Genomic DNA, 23,997 nt, shown 5'->3' with positions numbered 1-23,997 from the left:
CTCTGTGTGTCTGGGGGTACTGGAAGGGGTGGGGGTTTAGCGAGTACGGAGAAGACTACACGCCGAGAGGAGGGGGCTGGAAGTCTGCAACTCTTCCAGCCTGAAAGGGCCGGCGCTGTGACCATAGAACCCTGGACTGTCTAGTGCCCGCGCGGTTAAGTGGATGGGATGGAGCCGGGACCGTCTGGCGCTGGTAGGTCTCTCTCTTTTCTCTGTCAAGGGTTGAATTGTTGCTTATCTTCAGCTATAGCAGCTGATGGTATCATGCAATTGCCCACATTTTTGAAAACGGGCGTCATATCTGGTGCAGCATTCTCTAATGCTAGCTGGCTGGCTGAAAAACCCGTCCATCACAACGATTGTGGGTCTTTTTCAACCATAGCTCGTGCACTATACGAAATGACTTATCATAGCGAGAGACGGGTCTTTTGGTGCACTGACAATGTCCAGGGTCAGGGGCGGGGGCAGGGGGCCGTGGGAATCCCTGGCGTGGAGACACGAAGTAAAGCCCGCCTTCACTACTCAGCACCCCTCTCACTCACACACACCAAATACAAGACTGTCTGTTTTGTCAGTCTGTTCTACATACAGTTTTAGAATGATCGAAAAGTGCACTGATCCAAACGTTATTTATTCACACCCCACCAAAATGAAGCCACAATGAACTAACTCAAGTCTATGTGAACACCACAATTAGTTATGTATTTGAATACTGCAGAGTGGCTATTGGACTACCTCCTTATGATGTGATTTTTTTTAAAGATTATTTTTTACATTTATGTAACTAGGCAGGTCAGTTAAGAACAAGTTCTTATATACAATGACAACCCACTGCTTTTTACCTTGTCAGCTCAGGGATTCGATCTTGCAACCTTTCGGTTACTAGTCCAACGTTATAACCACTAGGCTACCTGTTGCCCCAATATTATTATTTAGATTAGTACATGCTATAGAAATGAAACCACACCTCCATGCAACCCTCGGTGCCAACATTTTTACATCAAGGTCATTCCAATTTAATGTTCATATTGGGTAGTGCTAGAGTTATTTACATTTGAATAATTTAGCAGACCCTCTTATCCAGAGCGACTTACAGTTTATGTATTAATCTTAAAATAGCTAGGTGGGACAACCACATATCTTAGTCATAGTACGTAGATTTTTCCTCAAAGTAGTCATCAGCAAAGTCCGTGCTAGTAGCGGTGGGGGGGGGGAGTCAAGTGTCAGTGTTATTTCACGAAAGGCTAGTTATGGCATATCAAAAAGCACGTGGTGTTTCACTTTTGTTACTTAGTTCAAGTGGGCAGACAGGCATACAACTCTAAATATTATGATGACCTGTGATATTATGACACTGCGCTTTAGTCTGGTCTGAAGTCCAATCTGTGCATAATCAATGGTCCCCAGGTGTTAGTGTAGATCACAGTAATGTTAGCTAAAATTCACTGTCATTCAAATGGAGTCGGCCTATCGTTCGACAGCTTGTTGACACTTAAATATGGAGTTGTTTCTTTTTAGGGAGGGGGGGGGGACAAACAGCTAATGACCCTCGGACCCGCCCATCTCCAGAAGTCTTCTCTGACCAAAGCTACATATTCTTTGTTGTGTATCTTCACGCAACTACATTGACTGACTGGCCTCCAGATTTGGGACTAGTAGGATTTTACTGAACATCCTATAGGACACCATTTACACATTAATATTAGTCGGTTAATCAGTAACACTTAAAGGAAAATTCCACTCAATCTATCTTTTGGTATTTGTTTCATTAGTCCACGGTTGATCATATGATGCAAAACGCAGCACATTGTGACACTTTCTGTGTTTTGAAAGTTCTATGTCTTCAAAACTTGATGGCTGACATGCAAAACATTTTGGCACTGTATCAACAGTGGACTAATGAAACGAATACCAAAATTATAGTTGAAGTGGTATTTTCCTTAAAATGGCTGTATTGGCCCTTTAATCTCAATATCAAATCATTTCTGGCTAGCGATTAACTACCTTACTGTGATCGATTTCAATTAAAATGGTAAAATATGAACAAAAATAGCTTCTTAGAAAAATGTAATTGCTCAAGCAAATATTTAGCTAGGACTGACTGGGAGTGGGGCCTAATTGGAGGAGCCTAATGGGAAGGATGTATAACCTGAAAAATAGCTGTTATTGGCAGAGAGAAGGACAAACTGTCTTTGCTACTGGCCTATTAGCTTATACCATCTGATGTCACAGGCGGTCCAAAAACCCCACCCAGCCAAACAAGCTGACATTTCAGACTGTCTTTTCAAACAGCTCTTACACTAAAATGCCTTATCATAATTTTCAGTATTCTTTTTTTCCAACCTCCGTGTGGAAATATAAAAAAACACAGTAAAATCACGTTTGACCGAACTGCCCCATTTAACACGGACTCTGTCCTCAAGACTAGAATTAAGCTACTATAATGTTTTATACCTGTACCTCAGGACAGTGTTTGAATACTTATCCGAACCTAAACCTATAACTAGTTAACTCTTAGCTATATCACCATTCCAGACACCTATTAGACATGGGATCATCTCTAGTGATGTCAGCAGGAAATGGATGTGGGAATAGTGTGTGTAATTCCATGTTTCAATGATAAAGGAACCCGGCCTAAACCAGACTCCAGGGAGAAACACGCACACACACAGTTGACGTGGAAAGGGCCCCAGTGCCAGGGAAAGACTGCTATTGTCTGGGGATGTGTGATCTCTGGCTCCACTTCTCACCATCTGCCTCCACTGGGGTGGGGCGGGCTGCCGGTGACGTGTGTGTGTCAGTGTGTTTAGCCTACTCTGTGTCAAGACTGTTGAGACTTATGCCATAGGCGTAACAAACACACCTTCAGTAGAATAGACCTAGTCTTAAGTGGTTTATCATGCCAGATTGCCAGTCCGTAGTTGGTTGCTTTTTCAAAGCCGGTTGAGCGTATTCATTCTTGACTGACTGCTATGCTTGACTACAGGATTTCCAATGCTTGCCTTTTAAACCACAAGCTCTCCGCTCAGCTCAGCTATAGGCCTCGCATGTGAGAGAGGTTAATGACTGGGGAGGAGGCCGCTCGGACCTAATGTGGAAACACTAACGCTGTTTCAGGATGAAAAAGGCCAAGGTCCCACACACACACACACACACACACACACACTACCCCTCCACCCACCATCCCTCCAGGTTTCCTGATCTCCATGACAATGCCAGTGTTGCTGTGGAGTCTCCATGGTAAGGCTGGGAATGTTGGGGGGGACCCCTGTGTTTGTGTGTGTGGTAGTGGGGGCTCTCCCTCTCCCCCCAGCCCCCCTGTCTGTGTGATGGAGGAGGAGGGCAGCTGCGGTCTTTGTTGTGATTGTGAGAGGGCTGTTCTCTGGGGAAGCAGAGGTTAAGACATGGGCTGGTCAGGCCTGGGCTGGGCCCCCTCTCAGGCAGGGAGGAAGGCAGGAGTCTCACATTTTACCCGGCCGATCTCAAGTCCTACACCTGTTGAACTTCACATACTTGTTTTCCTCACTGCAATGCACTAGTTAGTGCACATGCACTTTGTATTGTATTCACTCTCTGCTCAGTACCAAAGTTTCAAATTATGTTTGAAAAGAGGCTAGCAGTAGAATTAATGTCAAACGAAAACATCTCAAATGCAGGCTTTTTGTCGTCTTCCCGTGACCGTTGGATACCTATGCTACTATCGCTAACTAAGGCACATTTGTGATTGTTCCATCTCATGTAGGCTGAGGTCATTTTTTATTATTTTTATACAAAATCACACTTGAAGCCCTTGTGAGGCTAGCCTACTCCTCCGCTAGCAGTTTCTGACCCTGCCTGCGTGTTTAAGGAAATGTCTGTATCTTTCTTTCAGTGTCTGTCCGGCTTGGTGTATCCAGCGTTGTCCTAATGTATCTTTTTCTCTCTCACCCTTAATTCTCATTCAACCACCTCTCTCCCCTCCTCTTTCGTTCACACCCCCCCTCCTCTCACCCGAATCGCTTTGTTCCTTCTCCCCCCTCTCCCGCTATTATCCCTCATCAATATCCTCGTCTCGTGTCACCCTCACCCCCCCTCTCTCTCTCCCATGTACACCCATTCCTTCATTCTTTATCTCCATATTTTGCAAACTTTTCCTTCCTGTCCGTCTGTTGCTCTTTTCTTCCTCTCTACGTCTTCCTGTCTCTTCCTGACTCGTCATCCGCTCATGCCCCCTCTCTCTGCCCATCATCTCATCATTACATGCCCCCATCTCTCTGCCCATCATCTCATCATTACATGCCCCCATCTCTCTGCCCATCATCTCATCATTACATGCCCCCCTCTCTCTGCCCATCATCTCATCATTACATGCCCCCTCTCTCTGCCCATCATCTCATCATTACATGCCCCCTCTCTCTGCCCATCATCTCATCATTACATGCCCCCTCTCTCTGCCCATCATCACATCATTACATGCCCCCTCTCTCTGCCCATCATCTCATCATTACATGCCCCCTCTCTCTGCCCATCATCTCATCATTACATGCCCCCTCTCTCTGCCTATCATCTCATCATTGCATGCCCCCTCTCTCTGCCCATCATCTCATAATTGCATGCCCCCCTCTCTGCCCATCATCTCATCATTACATGCCCATGCCCCCCTCTCTCAGCCCATCATCTCATCATTACATGCCCATGCCCCCCTCTCTCAGCCCATCATCTCATCATTACATGCCCCCTCTCTCAACCCATCATCTCATCATTACATGCCCCCCTCTCTGCCCATCATGACATGCCCATGGCCCTTTCTCTGCCCATCATCACATGCCCATGGCCCTTTCTCTGCCCATCATCACATGCCCCCCTCTCTCTGCCCATCATCACATGCCCATGCTCACTTTTCTTTCCTCATTACTCCCATTTATTTCCTCATCTCCCATACCCACATCCCTACCGTTTCTGCCCTTGCCTAAACTTCCGACACCTCTGCCCCTCCAGTGCCCATGGGGCCCTTCCCCCCACCCCTGCAGCAGGTGTTCCAGGCACCCCGCCGGCCGGGCATGGGCACTGTGGGCAAGCCCATCAAGCTGCTGGCCAACTACTTTGAGGTGGAGATCCCCAAGATGGACGTGTTCCACTACGAGGTGGACATCAAGCCTGACAAGTGCCCCCGACGGGTCAACAGGTAGAGTAACGTACCGCCCTACATAGTCTCATGTACCACATCTCGTCCCCTGTGGGCAATAGCCTGGGGATTGAGGTTACCCAACTCTACACCTGTCACCCAGGTGTCCCCAACTTTAAGTGAAGCAGTGGTCCACTTGATCGCTAACATTTCCCCAAGGTTTTTAAGAACCACAGAATATGGACTGTAGAACTGAGCCATAGCCAGAACTCGGAGGACCACACTCTATGTAGAGGTCAAACAACTTCTCAAGATGATTCAGAGAGAGACTCGCAGTTCATTGGCGCACCATGACTATGACTCTCTCGTCCAGTATCCACCATTATCTAGCCAGGATATGATTAATGGTCATTGTATGGTGGTCATCATTGGCCAATCCCTTCTAAACCCCAGACATGCGTTTCAATGGTTGGCCAATTGAGCCGTCTGCGTTTCTTTCCTTTGATTGGACTGAGGATTTCAGCCGTTGTACAACCTCCTAGATTGTAACTCAACTGTTGTATATCCAACAACAACAAAAATAGCATCTCGCTCTCTCTTTCTCTCTCTTTCTGTTACTTGATTAACAGAAAAGCTGAATCAAATCCAAAGTTTTACTTTGCCTGATGAAAATGTTCCATACGAAGTACACACACCGAACACATCTTGGAGCTTCCTGCTTCGTTCTTACTTAGTAGGAGTTTTTTTTTTCCTTCTCAAACAAAGGGTCCATGCAGGCATGCAAAAGGTCAACCCCACATGACCTCTCCTTTTCAACCCCGTCCACTCTACCCTCACACTTAGACGAAAGCCACGGCACCATGTATTCAGGGGTGCCGTGGCCCCACAGCTACCTCCCCTACCCCCCTTTGTCCTAGGGATTCCCCCACGACCATGAGACCATCACCTCTCACCAGCTGTATCCTGCTTGATCCATAACCAATCGAATCGGGTCTTTCCTGCTCCCCAAAAAAACACCCATCCTAAATCCAGATTTCTGATAGGATGTTGGGTTTAATTTGGACCACTACATTTGTTGACAGATGGTCGTCTTTTGTGGTTTTGTCACCTCTGATGGCCATGATGGTGAACCTGGTGTGTTTGACTCTGTGTCGCCCCCTGCAGGGAAGTGGTGGAATACATGGTGCAGCACTTCAAGCCCCAGCTCTTTGGCGACAGGAAGCCGGTGTACGACGGCAAGAAGAATATCTATACGGTGCTAGCGCTCCCTATCGGAAGTGAGAAGGTAGGCATAAGGGAGAGAAAGTGTGTACTATACATTTTGAGCAAGTCCCCTTCGACTCCGGTCTGTCCATTCCATTTCTTTATCCTGTAACCCCCCCCCCCCTCCCATCTCCCCTCCGCCTACACTCTCCTCCATCGCTCCATTTTCTGCTCTTGCTCATCCCCCCCTCTTTCTCCCTGAAGGTGGACTTTGAGGTGACTATCCCCGGGGAGGGGAAGGATCGTATCTTCAAGGTGTCTATCCGCTTCCTGGCCACGGTGTCATGGCGTCTGCTCCAGGAGACACTGGTCAGCGGGCGCCTGCAGGTTCCCCTGGACTCTGTCCAAGCCCTGGATGTGGCCATGCGCCACCTAGCCTCAATGAGGTACGGTACACTAAGTACATCCAGCAATGTACACACACACACACACACAGGCAGGCAGGCAGACACACAGACAAACAGGCAGGCAGACACACAGACAGACAGGCAGACACACAGACAGGCAGACACACACAGACAGGCAGGCAGACACACACACAAACAGGCAGGCAGGCAGACAGACAGACAGACAGGCAGGCAGACACACACGCAGGCAGGCAGACACACACACAGACAGGCAGACACACACAGACAGGCAGGCAGACACACACACAAACAGGCAGGCAGGCAGGCAGACAGACAGACAGGCAGGCAGACACACACGCAGGCAGGCAGACACACACACAGACAGGCAGACACACACAGAGACAGGCAGACACACACAGACACACATCTAGACAGGCAGACACACACACAGACAGACAGACAGGCAGACACACACACAGACAGGCACACACACACACAGACAGGCAGGCAGGCAGACACACAGACAGGCAGACAGGCAGGCAGGCAGACACACACACAGACAGGCAGGCAGACACACACACAGACAGGCAGGCAGACACACACACACAGACAGGCAGGCAGACACACACACAGACAGGCAGGCAGACACACACACAGACAGGCAGGCAGACACACACACAGACAGGCAGGCAGACACACACACAGACAGGCAGGCAGACACACACACAGACAGGCAGGCAGACACACACACAGACAGGCAGGCAGACACACACACAGACAGGCAGGCAGACACACACACAGACAGGCAGGCAGACACACACACAGACAGGCAGGCAGACACACACACAGACAGGCAGGCAGACACACACACAGACAGGCAGGCAGACACACACACAGACAGGCAGGCAGACACACACACAGACAGGCAGGCAGACACACACACAGACAGGCAGGCAGACACACACACAGACAGGCAGGCAGACACACACACAGACAGGCAGGCAGACACACACACAGACAGGCAGGCAGACACACACACAGACAGGCAGGCAGACACACACACAGACAGGCAGGCAGACACACACACAGACAGGCAGGCAGACACACACACAGACAGGCAGGCAGACACACACACAGACAGGCAGGCAGACACACACACAGACAGGCAGGCAGACACACACACAGACAGGCAGGCAGACACACACACAGACAGGCAGGCAGACACACACACAGACAGGCAGGCAGACACACACACAGACAGGCAGGCAGACACACACACAGACAGGCAGGCAGACACACACACAGACAGGCAGGCAGACACACACACAGACAGACAGACAGGCAGGCAGACACACACACAGACAGACAGGCAGGCAGACACACACACAGACAGGCAGGCAGACACACACACAGACAGGCAGGCAGACACACACACAGACAGGCAGGCAGACACACACACAGACAGGCAGGCAGACACACACACAGACAGGCAGGCAGACACACACACAGACAGGCAGGCAGACACACACACAGACAGGCAGGCAGACACACACACAGACAGGCAGGCAGACACACACACAGACAGGCAGGCAGACACACACACAGACAGACAGGCAGGCAGACACACACACAGACAGACAGGCAGGCAGACACACACACAGACAGACAGGCAGGCAGACACACACACAGACAGACAGGCAGGCAGACACACACACAGACAGACAGGCAGGCAGACACACACACAGACAGACAGGCAGGCAGACACACACACAGACAGACAGGCAGGCAGACACACACACAGACAGACAGGCAGGCAGACACACACACAGACAGGCAGGCAGACACACACACAGACAGGCAGGCAGACACACACACAGACAGGCAGGCAGACACACACACAGACAGGCAGGCAGACACACACACAGACAGGCAGGCAGACACACACACAGACAGGCAGGCAGACACACACACAGACAGGCAGGCAGACACACACACAGACAGACAGGCAGGCAGACACACACACAGACAGACAGGCAGGCAGACACACACACAGACAGGCAGGCAGACACACATCTAGACAGGCAGACACACATCTAGACAGGCAGACACACAGACAGGCAGACACACACAGACACACACACAGACAGGCAGACACACACACAGACAGGCAGACGCACACATAGACAGGCAGACGGACACCGATATACACACACACAGGCAGACACAGGGTAGGAGGGCACACACAAATGCAAACACACACACTATGAAAGCAAGGGCAGAGAAGCTTGTAGCTAATTGCAAAGCTAGGATCTATGATGCACAAACAGTCAGAACACGCAAACACACTCGCCACAGGACACTGTGTGCATGTTGTCTTCAAACTGATTGAAAGGCATATGTTTGCCTTGAGGTGTGAATGTTTTGTTATTTTGGATTAAAAATAAACAATAGCAAGACATTCCTATCAAACTTGTTGAACAGCGATTTAGTTTTAGATTCTATTATATTTACAGATCTGGAGGAGACAACAGATGCCTGATAGCTGAGAACTTGTGTAAAGGTGTCACATTAACAAAATCTAATAATCAGACAGTGACTTGGAGGCTTGACTAGATCACAAACACAAGCTGTTGAATCATTCTGCTGGACTTATGTCTGCTACGCCTTATAGGTGACACAGAATTACTGGACATTGAGTCATGCTGCGGTGCTGAGACTCAAATGACTCATTCTCTATAATGTCATTTTTTGTCATCTAGGTACACTCCGGTGGGACGATCATTCTTCTCCCCACCTGAAGGATACTACCATCCCCTGGGAGGGGGGAGAGAGGTGTGGTTTGGTTTCCACCAGTCTGTACGCCCCGCCATGTGGAAAATGATGCTCAATATTGATGGTGAGTCGGCCGAGTCCCACCAGGCAAGATCTACTCGAGGGTATGAAGTCACAGACCTTGTTGCATCGACGTGATGGAATGAAAATCTGATCACAAGAGGTTATATGTTAGGTCTGCTCTTAAAGTTACATTCACAGTGGTCTATGATTTAACATCCGTTTTGTGTGGTGTAAAAATTCACCGCAGATCAATGCTTAGAAATGACTTCATTCTATAGTATTGGGGTTGTGTTCATTGGGCACCAAATGGAAGAAAACGGACCGAAACGGGCAGGAACTACGTGGATTTGTCCAATAAGAAAGTATTTTTCCTTTTCCGCTGAAACATTTTATTATATGTTTTCCCTTGCGTGTCCTAGAGAACACAACCCAATGTTTAGGAAATAACACAATCCTATACCACTGGGCTTCTGTCTCCACTGCAATTCACTTCCATTCAGACTGAATGCATTACTTCCTGCTCTCTTTCTCCCTCTAGTGTCTGCCACGGCCTTCTACAAAGCCCAGCCGGTGATCGAGTTCATGTGCGAAGTCCTGGACATCCGCAACATAGACGAGCAGCCCAAGACCCTGACCGACTCGCAGAGGGTCCGCTTCACCAAGGAGATCAAAGGTGGGCCGTTGAACAGTGAGTGAGTACCTTCCACACGCCATGCCGCCTGCCTCTCACCAATGCCCCCTCAGACGATCCCCTCACGTCTCTCCCCACTCCACCACTCCTTCCTTCCTTCTCCACCACTCCTTCCTTCCTTCTCCACCACTCCTTCCTTCCTTCTCCACCACTCCTTCCTTCCTTCTCCACCACTCCTTCCTTCCTTCCTTCTCCACCACTCCTTCCTTCCTTCCTTCTCCACCACTCCTTCCTTCCTTCTCCACCACTCCTTCCTTCCTTCTCCACCACTCCTTCCTTCCTTCTCCACCACTCCTTCCTTCCTTCTCCACCACTCCTTCCTTCCTTCTCCACCACTCCTTCCTTCCTTCTCCACCACTCCTTCCTTCCTTCTCCACCACTCCTTCCTTCCTTCTCCACCACTCCTTCCTTCCTTCTCCACCACTCCTTCCTTCCTTTTCCACCACTCCTTCCTTCCTTCTCCACCACTCCTTCCTTCCTTCTCCACCACTCCTTCCTTCCTTCTCCACCACTCCTTCCTTCCTTCTCCACCACTCCTTCCTTCCTTCTCCACCACTCCTTCCTTCCTTCTCCACCACTCCTTCCTTCCTTTTCCACCACTCCTTCCTTCCTTCTCCACCACTCCTTCCTTCCTTCTCCACCACTCCTTCCTTCCTTTTCCACCACTCCTTCCTTCCTTCTCCACCACTCCTTCCTTCCTTCCTTCTCCACCACTCCTTCCTTCCTTCCTTCTCCACCACTCCTTCCTTCCTTCCTTCTCCACCACTCCTTCCTTCCTTCCTTCTCCACCACTCCTTCCTTCCTTCCTTCTCCACCACTCCTTCCTTCCTTCCTTCTCCACCACTCACTCACTCCTTCTCCCATCACTCACTCACTTCACTCTCTTATCTTCTCCGACTCACTCACTCCTCCTCCCATCACTCACTCACTTCACTCTCTTATCTTCTCCGACTCACTCACTCCTCCATTTCCTTTTCTCCATCTTCTCTTTGACGTTCATCCTAATGCATCCTTCTCTCCACCATGCCCCTCGTTATTTTCTACCCCAGGAGTCTCCCCAGAATGTTTTCAATTTCTATGATTGTGATGGAATGCACTATTATACGTTTTGTATGAGTTTTCCTAAATAAATACATTTGAAAGGCCACACGATGGCGCTAAAGAGTAAAGCGTGAACGACTGAAACACTGGTGGAGCAGCGCCTCTGTGCACACAGCCTATGGGGAGAGCTCTGTCCTTCCCTTCTCCTCCACCCTCTCCCCATCAACGTCTGTCCCCGTGCCGTCACTACTGCTGGCTCTTATCTTTGTGTGTGTCTGTGCCCTGCTGTCGGTGGGCGTTACCAGGTCTGAAGGTGGAGGTGACCCACTGCGGTCAGATGAAGAGGAAGTACCGCGTCTGCAACGTCACGCGACGCCCCGCCAGCCACCAGACGTGAGTAGCGTCACATGGTTGACCCTACTGATGCTGCCAGGACAACGGATGTTTTGGGTGGATGATATGTCTGCGAGAAGTCCAATAAAAATCATGTCCTGTAAATCATCATTGTCAGTTGGGATATTGGTATTTTGTGATTCTGACTACAGATATGGTCTGTGACAAGGATGGATATGTTTTTTTTTATTGTCCACATTTTTTCTAGCGTTGAGTGAAGACACCAGTGGTTTTCTAGAGGCGCTTGCATCAATGTGAGGCATGGGGTGACTATTCTCAGGTAGCTGTGTTAGTCATTTAACACCTTTATCACGCATTCCCTACCAGATTTCCCCTGCAGCTTGAGAGCGGACAGACAGTAGAATGTACGGTGGCCCAGTACTTCAAGCAGAAGTACAATCTGCAGCTCAAGTATCCCCACCTGCCCTGCCTCCAGGTGGGGCAGGAGCAGAAGCACACCTACCTGCCCCTGGAGGTGAGAAACATTCAATCCAGTTGCTTTCTGTACTTGAGAAGGAAATCCCTGTTTATATAATATACTCAATGGTGTTTGGTTTTGTGTCCCTGCAGGTGTGTAACATAGTAGCAGGGCAGCGCTGTATCAAGAAACTGACAGATAATCAGACGTCCACTATGATCAAAGCCACGGCTCGCTCTGCACCTGACAGACAAGAGGAGATCAGCCGACTGGTGAGTCAGTGGCGCCGCCTGGTGGCTGGAGGCTGCAATGCGAAACTACCAGCTATGAGCATGAGAATTGGCATTAATGAATTTAACCTCAGACCATCCAACACAGATGAACACATACTACTACTAGACTTGAGGGAAAAATACTGTACATAGTAAATGACTTCCTATTATTCTCTCCACGGATTAGATGTGAATTGACAGCATTGTGCAGTGTGAATGTGACAAGAGAGAATGAATAACACACATCCTATCTGTTGTCCCCGTCTGTCCACAGATGAAAAATGCCAACTTTAACCTGGACCCGTACATCCAGGAGTTTGGGATCAAGGTGAAGGATGAGATGGCGGAGGTGACGGGAAGGGTGCTGCCTGCCCCCATCCTACAGTATGGAGGACGGGTAAGAGACATCACGCTTATAGTACGGCCACATTAAGCAGCCTTTCAAGTCTGTGTACTTTAGTGCAAAAAAAAATAAAATGCTGTGTACTTGTTCCAGCACAGTAAAGGGAGGAGGAATTAATTTGCTACTCGCATTGGGCTCAGTTCTTTTTTAGCACAATTTACTGTCCAGATATATATACACTACCGTTCAAACGTTTGGGGTCACTTAGAAATGTCCTTGTTTTTGAAAGAAAAGCACTTTTTTTTGGTCCATTTTAAAATAACATCAAATTGATCAGAAATACAGTGTAGATATTGTTAATGTTGTCAATGTCTATTGTAGCTGGAAACGGCTGACATTTAATGGAATATCTACATAGGTGTACAGAGACCCATTATCAGCAACAATCACTCCTGTGTTCCAATGGCACGTTGTGTTAGCTAATCCAAGTTTATAATTTTAAAAGGCTAATTGATCATTAGAAAACCCTTTTGCAGTTATGTTAGCATAGCTGAAAACTGTTTTAATTAAAGAATCAATAAAACTGGCCTTCTTCAGACTAGTTGAGTATCTGGAGCATCAGCATTTGTGGGTTTGATTACAGGCTCAAACTGGCCAGAAACAAATAACTTTATGAAACTCGTCAGTCTATTCTTGTTCTGAGAAATGAAGGCTATTCCATGAGAGAAATTGCCAAGAAACTGAAGATCTCGTACAACGCGGTGTAATACTCCCTTCACAGAACTGAGTAAACTGACTCTAACCAGAATAGAAGGAGGAGTGGGAGGCCCCGGTGCACAACTGAGCAAGAGGACAAGTACATAAGATTGTCTAGTTTGAGAAACGGATGCCTCACAAGTCCTCAACTGGCAGCTTCCTTAAATAGTACTCGCAAAACACCAGTCTCAACATCAACAGTGAAGAGGTGACTCCGGGATGCTGGCCTTCGAGGCAGAGTGGCAAAGAAAAGCCATATCTCAGACTGGCCAATAAAAAGAAAAGATTAAGATGGGTAAAAGAACACAGCCACTGGACAGAGAAAGAGCAAAAGTTCTTTGTTTCTGGCCATTTTGAGCCTGTAATCAAACCCACAAATGCTGATGCTCCAGATACTCAACTAGTCTAAAGGACAGTTTTTTTATTTTATTGATTCTTTAATCAGTACAACAGTTTTCAGCTGTGCTAACATAATGGCAAAAGGGTTTTCTAATGATCAATTACCCTTTTTTTAAATAATAAACTTGGATTAGCTAACACAACGTGCCATTGGAACACAGGAGTGTGATGGTTGCTGATAATGAGCCTCTGTACGCCTATGTAGATATTCCATTCAAAATCAGCCATTTCCAGCTACAAAAGTCAGTGACAACATTAACAATGTCTACACTGTATTTCTGATCAATTTTATGTTATTTTAATGGACCAAAAAAATTTGCTTTTCTTTCAAAAACAAGGACATTTCTAAGTGACTCCAAACTTTTGAATGGTAGTGTATATGACAGTAACAGCAGGAGTAGCCCACACAGCTACTCACCAGTAGGCTATAGAGTGGTGAGGAGAACTTCACCATTACTTTTCTGGACTCATGTTCACTCAAACATCGTTTTAAGATTTGTTTTTACTATTGACAGTTACTGCTGATTTTGGCATTTGTAAAGCGATTCGCTCTCCTTAAATAGTCATGACTGGTTCGATCTGCCGTAAGACCACTGTGGTGAAGAATAACATTGCTACTTACCGTGGATCCAAGTTCAGTTTTGAGATCCACCGGCGTCATTGGCGTAGGTTTAGCCGGACGTTACTGACAGGTCTTGGAACTGTGACAACGGGTAGCCTCTCCCCGCTTTGCTTGAGGGGAAATGCAGTGATTTTGCCAAAACAGCCATGTACACAGTCTTGTACCCTTAACCTTTTTATAAACTGACTACTGTTGATATAAATCAGACCTTATTAGTTTTATGAGTAATCCAGGAATGCCACGAGTTAATTGACACGAGAGAACCCAAGAAAATAGCAACTCGACAGAGCACCAACGGCTACGATGATTGAGTAAAATATTCCCGGACACAAAGGGTCCACAGAGTTCCTGCTCACCACTCTATATCAAACCAGGCTTCTGGCTTCAGAAGTCAGTCGCCACTACAGTAGGTGTGGATTTCAGAGTGCAAACAGCCCTGACATTGATCTGGTTCTGAAGCTTTGGTCTCCCACCTGTTCCACCTCACAGAACCGGGCCATCGCCACGCCCAACCAGGGGGTGTGGGACATGAGGGGCAAGCAGTTCTACAACGGTATTGAGATCAAGGTGTGGGCCATCGCCTGCTTCGCCCCCCAGAAACAGTGTCGGGAGGAGGTGCTCAAGTAAGTACCCTTCTGGGAGACGGGGTAGTGTGGGAAGTGGATATCTTCCGGCATCGTATTAAAGATTCCTGTCAGAGTGCAACAATATTTATCTAAAGATAAAATATTTGCTTTTCTAGGTAGTTTTGTGTGTTAGAATAGTGTGATTTGTTTAATATTTCAAGATTTACTTGCTGTGGTATGGGTTGTGTTCATTAGTTCACACTATGGGAAACGTTCTAAAAGATTTTGCAATTGGATGAGTATTCCGTTGGAGAAATCCAGATAATACATCCCTGTTTCAGTCCATTGTCTTCCGTTTTGGTGCTTTAATAAACACAGTCCTGGACTCAGCAGACAGCACCACCATGTGAACCAGGTTCCTTTCCTAACAAAAAACCACTCTCCTCAGGAACTTCACAGACCAGCTGCGTAAGATCTCCAAGGATGCTGGGATGCCCATCCAGGGCCAGCCGTGTTTCTGTAAATACGCCCAGGGAGCCGACAGTGTGGAGCCCATGTTCAGGCACCTGAAGAACACCTACTCTGGACTGCAGCTCATCATCGTCATCCTGCCTGGAAAGACCCCAGTCTACGGTAAGATTGGCCTTATTCATGCCGAGTTTGAGTTTATTTATTCTTGTTCACAGATAAAACTGAAGAAATGCAGAATTTACATGACTAACAATTGCATGTCATTTAAAATACATAACACATACGTGACAAATGGAATATTGAACAATTGAAAATATTACAGGACATTTTTCATAAATCAGTGTAGATGATGGGGAGGAGACCGGTTAAATAAGGATTTTTAAGCCTTAAGAGAATTGAGACATGGATTATGTATGTGTGCCTTTCAGTGTGAATGGGCAAGACAAGTGTTCCTTTGAATGGGGTGTGGTTAGTAGGTGCCAGGCGTACCGGTTTGTGTCAAGAACTGCAACGCTGCTGGGTTTTCCACGTTCAGCACTTAAACAATTTTTTATTTTATTTTGTATTAATCTGACCATTTAAAAAAAAAAAAAAAACACAAAACTTGAAAAAGCAATACGTGCACATGAGTAAAATCATGGAGGATAACACACAATAAAGTCTGGGACTGATTTCCATTGTGGTCCTCTTGACACAAGATGGCTAGACACAATAAAGTCTGGGACTGATTTCCATTGTGGTCCTCTTGACACAAGATGGCTAGGCACAATAAAGTCTGGGACTGATTTCCATTGTGGTCCTCTTGACACAAGATGGCTAGGCACAATAAAGTCTGGGACTGATTTCCATTGTGGTCCTCTTGACACAAGATGGCTAGGCAAGATCGAACACTGTTGAACGCAGTATGACAGCAAGATCATAAAACAGATAAGATCTATCTCATCATTGCAATTACTTTCCCATGTATCAAGAATGGTCCACCACCGAAAAGACATCCAGCCAACTCGATATTAGGGAAGTGTTCTTACTGTTTTGTACTCGTGTATAATAGCTTCATTTGAGCAGTTATGGATTTGTACCTAATTGCTGCCTGTTACTGGTCCTGTGTAGCTGAGGTGAAGAGGGTGGGAGACACTCTCCTAGGAATGGCCACTCAGTGTGTCCAGGTGAAGAACGTGGTGAAGACGTCCCCCCAGACCCTCTCCAACCTCTGCCTCAAGATCAACGTCAAGCTGGGGGGAATCAACAACATCCTGGTGCCCCACCAACGGTAAACTTTCACCAACTCTCTCCACTGGGTTGGGTTCATTATGGCATGCAAAGTCCCTTCCTTTTTCAGTTTGTTTTGTTGCGTTTGGTACCTAATGGATACGAACTTGGTCTTTAATGTGCTCTGGATGGAAACGCATTCATGTATATGAGCACTCTTTTAAAATCAGACCAACTCCTGTGAGTTTGACGGAATTTGTCCCTTCTCCCTTCCTGTCTCACAGGTCAGCAGTGTTCCAGGAGCCTGTCATCTTCCTGGGGGCTGATGTAACACACCCCCCTGCTGGAGACGGGAAGAAGCCCTCCATTACCGCTGTAAGGCTGCTTCTCCAATACTACCACTACACCATGTTAACTCACATTATTATCTATTAAGAGTACGTCACATTTTAAGGCGGGAGTATGAGGAAGAGAAGAAGGGGAAGAGAATGGCTCAGCACTGACTCACAGACGGGGAAGAAATGACGTCACCCCGATCCTCGCAACCCGGGCCTGGCTGTGGTTGGCTGTGTGGTTGCCAAGCGATCATGACAGGCTGTTGAGTCACACAGCCCTCTGTATGCATCTGTATGTGCTTCTGTGGGTGTGTGTCTGCGCTTACAGAGGTGGTCAGGAAGGATGACCATTTCTCTCGCAATAACAAGGCGTAAGGCTACGAGGTTACTGTTATAGATGCTGACGACCCAGAGCTTCCCACACCACCTATCCTGTGCCTCTAGAGGATGCTAGTGCTCACGTTGTATCATTGGCTAGAGGTGAATCATAGAACACTGAATTAAATATTGATGTTTTGGGTTGTCTATCTTTTATTTTTCAGCTCGTCTCTGTATTTTCAAAGTTCTTGCTTTTTAGGAGTGGTTTCTGAATTTTGGATTCACAAAGAGTCTTGAGTAGTAGTGCTGATATAGGATCAGTTGCCTTTTGGCTAATCGTGAATAAGATTACGTGGACAGGGGGGACCAGATCATAGATCATCACTGAGACGCTTTCTGAATACATACCCTAGTCTCTGCATGGCTAGTCCCCTCATTTCTCTTTTTTTTCTCTCTCCTATTTTTTTGTTTTCTCTCCCTCTCTCTCTCTCTCTCCAGGTGGTAGGCAGTATGGACGCCCACCCCAGCAGGTACTGTGCCACAGTCCGGGTCCAGAGGCCCAGGCAGGAGATTATCGAAGACCTTTCTTACATGGTGCGAGAGCTGCTGATCCAGTTCTACAAGTCGACCCGCTTCAAGCCCACCAGGATCATCTTCTACAGGGACGGGGTGCCCGAGGGGCAGCTCCCGCAGGTACTTACTGGTCTCTGTCGTTGGGGGTTATAAATGGTTTTCAATAGAGATGGGGATCCATTTTTCATTATTTATAAGTGACAGAGTTGGATTGGCCAGATCACTATATTTTCACTCACTTTGACCAATAGGCCTAGTAGTTTATAGCAGTTAAGTAATGGTATGTAGTTCATCTCTGAATAAGTATGATTTGATATAGTATAGCGTGACAATAATGCAAAATACTGGGAAGAGTTACAGAAAGAGGTGAGTAACGCAACTACCTCTAAAGATATCAGTTGGACAGATAACGAGTAAATGTAACATTTTTCTGCATAGATACTCCACTACGAGCTTCTGGCCATCAGGGATGCGTGCATCAAGCTGGAGAAGGACTACCAGCCTGGTATCACCTACATCGTAGTTCAGAAGCGCCACCACACACGCCTCTTCTGTGCCGACAAGTCTGAGAGAGTGAGTCAACAGTCCAAGCTATTCTAACCGCAACTGTATCATGCTTTATAGGTTTCACTCTAGAACAGGGGTGTCAAACTATCGGCGCACAGGCCAAATGCGGCCTGTGAGCTTATTTGATGTGGTCTGCGGTTGTAATGTTAGGATAAGCGTTTGTAATTAAATATCGTGGTCCTGTTATTGTCTTTTTCTGTAGATCGGGAAGAGTGGTAACATTCCTGCAGGGACCACAGTGGACACCAGCATCACTCACCCGTTTGAGTTTGACTTCTACCTTTGCAGTCACGCGGGTATACAGGTGAGTGGGGAGGAGCTTCCCGCTGCTGCCCAGCTGTGTTTGTCTAACCTGAGCCATTCTAAATCTCCTGGCTCTTGAGTCACATGCAGCTCTTTTTTTAACACTCCTTTGTGGCTCCATGGCTATTTAATTTGTATACTTTTATTTTATTCTTTATTTAACCATAGAAATCACATTGAAAGTTACATCTCCAACAAAGCAACATGCATTTTGGGACAGTTTGAAGTTAAAGCTTTAACCTTTCTGGTCTCCCCATCCCGGATCCGGGATCGTGAATACAGACTCAAGCTCATTACCATAACGCAACGTTAACTATTCATGAAAATCGCAAATGAAATGAAATAAATATGCTAGCTCTCAAGCTTAGCCTTTTGTTAACAACACTGTCATCTCAGATTTTCTAAATATGCTTCTCAACCATTGCAAAACAAGCATTTGTGTAACAGTATTGATGGCTAACGTAGCATTTAGCATTAGCATTCAGCTGGCAACATTTACACAAAAAAACAGAAAAGCATTCAAATAAAATCATTTACCTTTGAAGAACTTCAGATGTTTTCAATGAGGAGACTCTCAGATAGCAAATGTTCAGTTTTTCCTGAAAGATTATTTGTTTAGGACAAATCGCTCCGTTTTCTGCGTCACGTTTAGCTATAAAAAAAACCCTGTATCCAGGATTGTGTAAATCTATGAGCAAGCTCATTAGCATAACACAACGTTAACTATTCATGAAAATCGCAAATGAAATGAAATAAATATGCCATCTCTCAAGCTTAGCCTTTTGTAAACAACACTGTCATCTCAGATTTTCAAAATATGCTTCTCAACCATAGGAAAACAATCATTTGTGTAAAAGTAGCTAGCTAGCGTTAGCATTTAGCGTTAGCATTAGCGTTAGCATCCAGCACGCAACATTTCAACAAAAACATAAAAGCCTTCAAATAAAATCATTTACCTTTGAAGAACTTCTGATGTTTTCAATGAGGATACTCTCAGTTAGATAGCAGATGCTCAGTTTTTCCAAAAAGATTCTTTGTGTATTAGAAATAGCTCCGTTTTATACATCACATTTGGCTACCAAAAAAAATCCGAAAATTCAGTCCTCAAAACGCGAACTTTTTTCCAAATTAACTCCATAATATCGACTGAAAACATGGCAAACGTTGCTTAGAATCAATCATCAAGGTGTTTTTCACATATCTCTTCATTGATACATCGTTCTTGGACACATGGTTTCTCCCCTATATCAAATGGAAAAGTACGAGCAGCTGGCAATTGCGCACCGAATTCCACGCAGGACACCAGGCGGACACTTGGAAAATGTAGTCTCTTATGGTCAATCTTCCAATGATATGCCTACAAATACGTCACAATGCTGCTAAGACCTTGGGCAAACGACAGAAAGTGTAGGCTCATTCCTTGCGCAATCACAGCCATATAAGGAGACAATGGAAAACAGAGCTTCAGAAATTCTGCTAATTCCTGGTTGATGCATCATCTTGGTTTCGCCTGTAGAATGAGTTCTGGGGCACTTACAGACAAAATCTTTGCAGATTCTGAAACTTCAGAGTGTTTTCTTTCCAAAACTGTCAAGAATATGCATAGTCGAGCATCTTTTCGTGACAAAATATCGCGCTTAAAACGGGAACGTTTTTTTATCCAAAAATGAAATAGCGCCCCTAGAGCTCTAACAGGTTAAACAAAAGGTTCAAATCCAGGCAAAACACAGGGCCCTAATACTAGTTATTCATGTTTTCAAGTAATCCTCCTCTCTTGAGTGTTGAAATGGTCTCTCCACTCTGCAGGGGACTAGTCGGCCCTCGCATTACTACGTCCTGTGGGACGACAATCGTTTCACCGCCGACGAGCTGCAAATCCTCACCTACCAGCTGTGCCACACCTACGTGCGCTGTACCCGCTCCGTCTCCATCCCCGCGCCAGCCTACTACGCCCGCCTCGTCGCCTTCCGTGCCCGCTACCATCTGGTGGACAAGGAGCACGACAGGTGAGCATGGTGGTCTAGTTAACGTTTTAAAGGGACTTTCCACTTAAATCTGTTGTCAGATGTTTCAGACTTCAAATGTAGTCTAATGTTAAGATGAATTCAAGTTCCATGCCATCCGTTGTGTAGATCCAGCTGTATGCCTCAACCTAAAATGAATGAAGAAGATAAGCACCATATCATTTCCAGATCTTATTCGGTACTTATTGGATCCTGTGTCTTTCTGTCCTTACTGTAGTGGGGAGGGAAGCCATGTCTCTGGTCAGAGTAACGGTCGGGACCCCCAGGCTCTGGCGAAGGCGGTGCAGATTCACCACGACACGCTGAGGACCATGTACTTTGCCTGAGCACCACCCCACACCACCACCACTGTCCTTAAGACTCACCATCCCTCGGTGAGGGGCCTGGGAGCCCACTGGAAGCCTTCCACCTCTCCTCCTCCCTCCATGGTTGTGGCCACCCACACACTCCACACACCTCTCATGACTGACCCATGCCAGTACCAGAACTATACACCCCTCACCTGATCAACCCAGGCTCTGCAGCGTTCTGCACAACGGTTATTATTATTATTATCATTGTTGATATTATTAAGTGTTTATTTTTATTTACTTTACCAGGACTGTGTGTTTTTATGTTAACTTTTATTTTTATTTTTTAAGAGAGATAAAAGGGTATTATTGTATTTGACCTTCCACACTCCTATGAATGCAATATGGAGGGGAGGAAAACGGGCGCTGAGCTGCCCCGAGACTTTTGACTGCCACCACAATGCTGCCTCTTACCTAATCCGCACGGCGGATGCCAGTGTTCTGTTCCAAGCCCCTGGTACAACAGGAGTCATGGGACCCCCGGGCTGGGGAAGGGTGACAAAAAGGACACTTATTATCGTTACATTTTTTTATCATGAACTCCATTCTTATGTTGCCGTTTTACATTTTTTTTATGGCCTTGAGGCGTGCAACGGGGACGTACGGTACTTTAGCACTTAGCACTTAGAGATTAGCATGTAGTCAACGCCGCCCACCCTGCACCTAATATGAAGTGTCTGTGTGAGGCTAGCCCTCTGCTCTTAATAGTGGAAATAGAGCAGAGATAGAAAGAGCAGGTGTATTATATCGTAGATACATGAGACTTAAGTCCTTCACTGTATCTGTGCAGGTTGGGGAGTCTCCTCTTAAAATTAGCTAGTAGAGAGAGGCCAATGTAGAAGTTAGAGGGACCATTGCATTGAGTTTATTGAATATACTTGAATATACTCACACCCCATGCACCTAAACCAGCATTATTATTATTAACCAGCCTAATGTGATGCCTACCAATGGAAAATGGGCACCTATGTAAACAGGAAGATAATCTTTGTGTCAGAATGCATTTACTCTGCGAAAGGAATTACGAGGCACTTTCTTTACCTGATTGGTTCATGTTACTTCAGAATGGGGAGATTTGTCTTCCCTCAGCCTTCACACACAGGTCTACACACACACACACCCCTACCTACCTACCTACATAATAGATATTCTCACACCTACAACCTCTCTAAGCTTGCTGAACCAATAGAGTAACAGTAGCAATATAAGGTCTTCATCTTGTCTTTGTAAGTGTGAAAGCAGCAAAAAGACGTGGGCCAGAGAACACTGAATGAAAAGTGTTTCTCCCTTCACTTTTAGCACTTGACCTTGGCTATATGATCATTCTACACATTCTAGCTACACATTCCAACCTATGTCAATGGGGACGACGTACACACCAGTACACTACGTTGACATACACGCGCGCGCATACTGTACGCACACATAGCGCCTCTTTTTTTAAAAACATTTTGTACATAGCTTGTCCTACCTACAAACATCGACCACAGCGTCGATCAACACAAGCACACTCATGCCCCCTCACATTCTCCTACTGAGTGTGTACCGAGCCACCTCCACGCATGCACTTGCCCCCTTAAAACCCCCACATGAATACTTACCCCCTCCTTCCAACGCCACCGCCCTTTCCCCCCTATCCATACCCCGCTCAACCCTCTGCCTCGGTTCCCCTCCTCCCAGCCTAGTGTATGATCCCCCATTGGTGCGCTGTGTGCATGGACAACACAGATAGGGGTTTGCTACACAGGTTATTTGGGGGAGGTACTTACTCAATATGCCCTGCCTTCACTTCTGATCACGTTCTGACTTTCTGAAACGCATGAAACATTTTTATTATGACTGGGTATTCTGAGCCACCTTCTTTCCGTTTTCCTAGAGATAGGAGCTTATTACGCTCACTTTTGCCTGTCAGTCATAGCTTCAGTTGTGTAAGCGGAGAACTGGAAGGCCGTTTTCTGTATTGTTGTGATGAGTAGTGTCAGAGTGTATCCTCAAGGGGGTACTATGCGAAAAGTAGTCTGACTACTTTCACTTCTTGGCCTTCAAGCGCCTCCAATCATGTCTGGTGGGTGGTAGAGCACCTTTTATGTTGGAAGGGAATGACGATCGAGATTTAATGATATGCCAATTTTTGGGGGGGATTCATGTTTATGGACTTACACACTCAAAACGCTTTTGTACACCATTGTACTGACCCCATGTGTCCAAGGTGATTTGTATATAACCTGTAATGAATTTGGGCTCACCAATGTAGCGGGGCCTTTGCAGTTGGGGTTAGTATCCGGCCCCTCTGTGTTCAAATTCAGCTTGGGTAAGCCCAGCAACACTGATCCAGATGCAGTTCTTGTCTCCACTCACTGAAGACACAAAGCACCTTGCAACAGGGGAGGACAACATGGAATTACCCTGGGAAAAGCATCATGATGAGGACACAAGCGATTCCGCTCCACCCAGCCTCACTGACTAAGCAATATAAAAGCCACTGATCAAGAACAGTCTTTGTCATAGCATTTCTCAATTGGTTGAATGAAAGGACATGGAAGCAACTTATTTTGGCTCTGTATGATGTAATAGTATGGGGACTCTGTTGGGGAGGGCTATTTTTAAAGGAAATACATTTGTTTTTTAATACTCTTGTTGATTTTGTTGCGTACAGACAAATGTAATGCATTTATGGTCAGTCCTGGAAAACCCAATTGTATGCAGGATTTTTTATTATGACATATCTGTAGCCTAGCCTAAATCACATCATAAAGCTCCAACCACTATCTCTGAAACCTTAATAGATTTAAAACAA

The 23,997-nt window shown here is 46.5% G+C and overlaps 1 protein-coding gene across 5 annotated transcripts; it reads left to right on the top strand.

Annotated features, from left to right (window-relative positions):
- The first annotated feature begins 54 nt into the window (after positions 1 to 54).
- Positions 55 to 23,829, top strand: ago1 (argonaute RISC component 1). 5 transcript variants are annotated; one of them, XM_021595237.2, is made up of 19 exons: positions 55 to 193; positions 4,978 to 5,164; positions 6,269 to 6,389; positions 6,572 to 6,753; positions 9,474 to 9,610; positions 10,088 to 10,222; positions 11,587 to 11,674; positions 12,002 to 12,149; positions 12,245 to 12,364; positions 12,639 to 12,761; positions 14,974 to 15,107; positions 15,499 to 15,683; positions 16,632 to 16,791; positions 17,015 to 17,105; positions 17,882 to 18,076; positions 18,395 to 18,529; positions 18,726 to 18,827; positions 20,633 to 20,832; positions 21,065 to 23,829. In XM_021595237.2, the coding sequence occupies exons 1-19, from the start codon at positions 169 to 171 to the stop codon at positions 21,174 to 21,176; spliced, it is 2,580 nt and encodes an 859-aa protein (XP_021450912.1). In that variant the 5' UTR covers positions 55 to 168; the 3' UTR covers positions 21,177 to 23,829. The 5 variants fall into 5 exon arrangements, with proteins under 5 accessions (XP_021450912.1, XP_021450908.1, XP_021450902.1 ...); XM_021595233.2 differs by having other exon boundaries at positions 10,088 to 10,237; XM_021595227.2 differs by having other exon boundaries at positions 10,088 to 10,241; positions 11,570 to 11,674; positions 21,068 to 23,829.
- Positions 23,830 to 23,997: the final 168 nt, after the last annotated feature.

This window comes from Oncorhynchus mykiss, chromosome 3 (assembly GCF_013265735.2).
Source record: "Oncorhynchus mykiss isolate Arlee chromosome 3, USDA_OmykA_1.1, whole genome shotgun sequence".
NCBI lineage: Eukaryota > Metazoa > Chordata > Actinopteri > Salmoniformes > Salmonidae > Oncorhynchus > Oncorhynchus mykiss.
Note: the sequence above shows the minus strand (reverse complement) of the source record. Positions and strands in the feature narration are given on the sequence as shown.

What these genes read in the sequence shown, in the direction of transcription:
- ago1 (XM_021595221.2), top strand. Translation starts at nt 169, where the DNA reads ATGGAGCCGGGACCGTCTGGCGCTG. An exon ending in TGGAAAGACCCCAGTCTACG is followed by an intron (nt 15,684 to 16,631) that starts GTAAGATTGGCC and finishes GGTCCTGTGTAG; the next exon opens with CTGAGGTGAAGAGGGTGGGA. An exon ending in CCGAGGGGCAGCTCCCGCAG is followed by an intron (nt 18,077 to 18,394) that starts GTACTTACTGGT and finishes TTTTCTGCATAG; the next exon opens with ATACTCCACTACGAGCTTCT.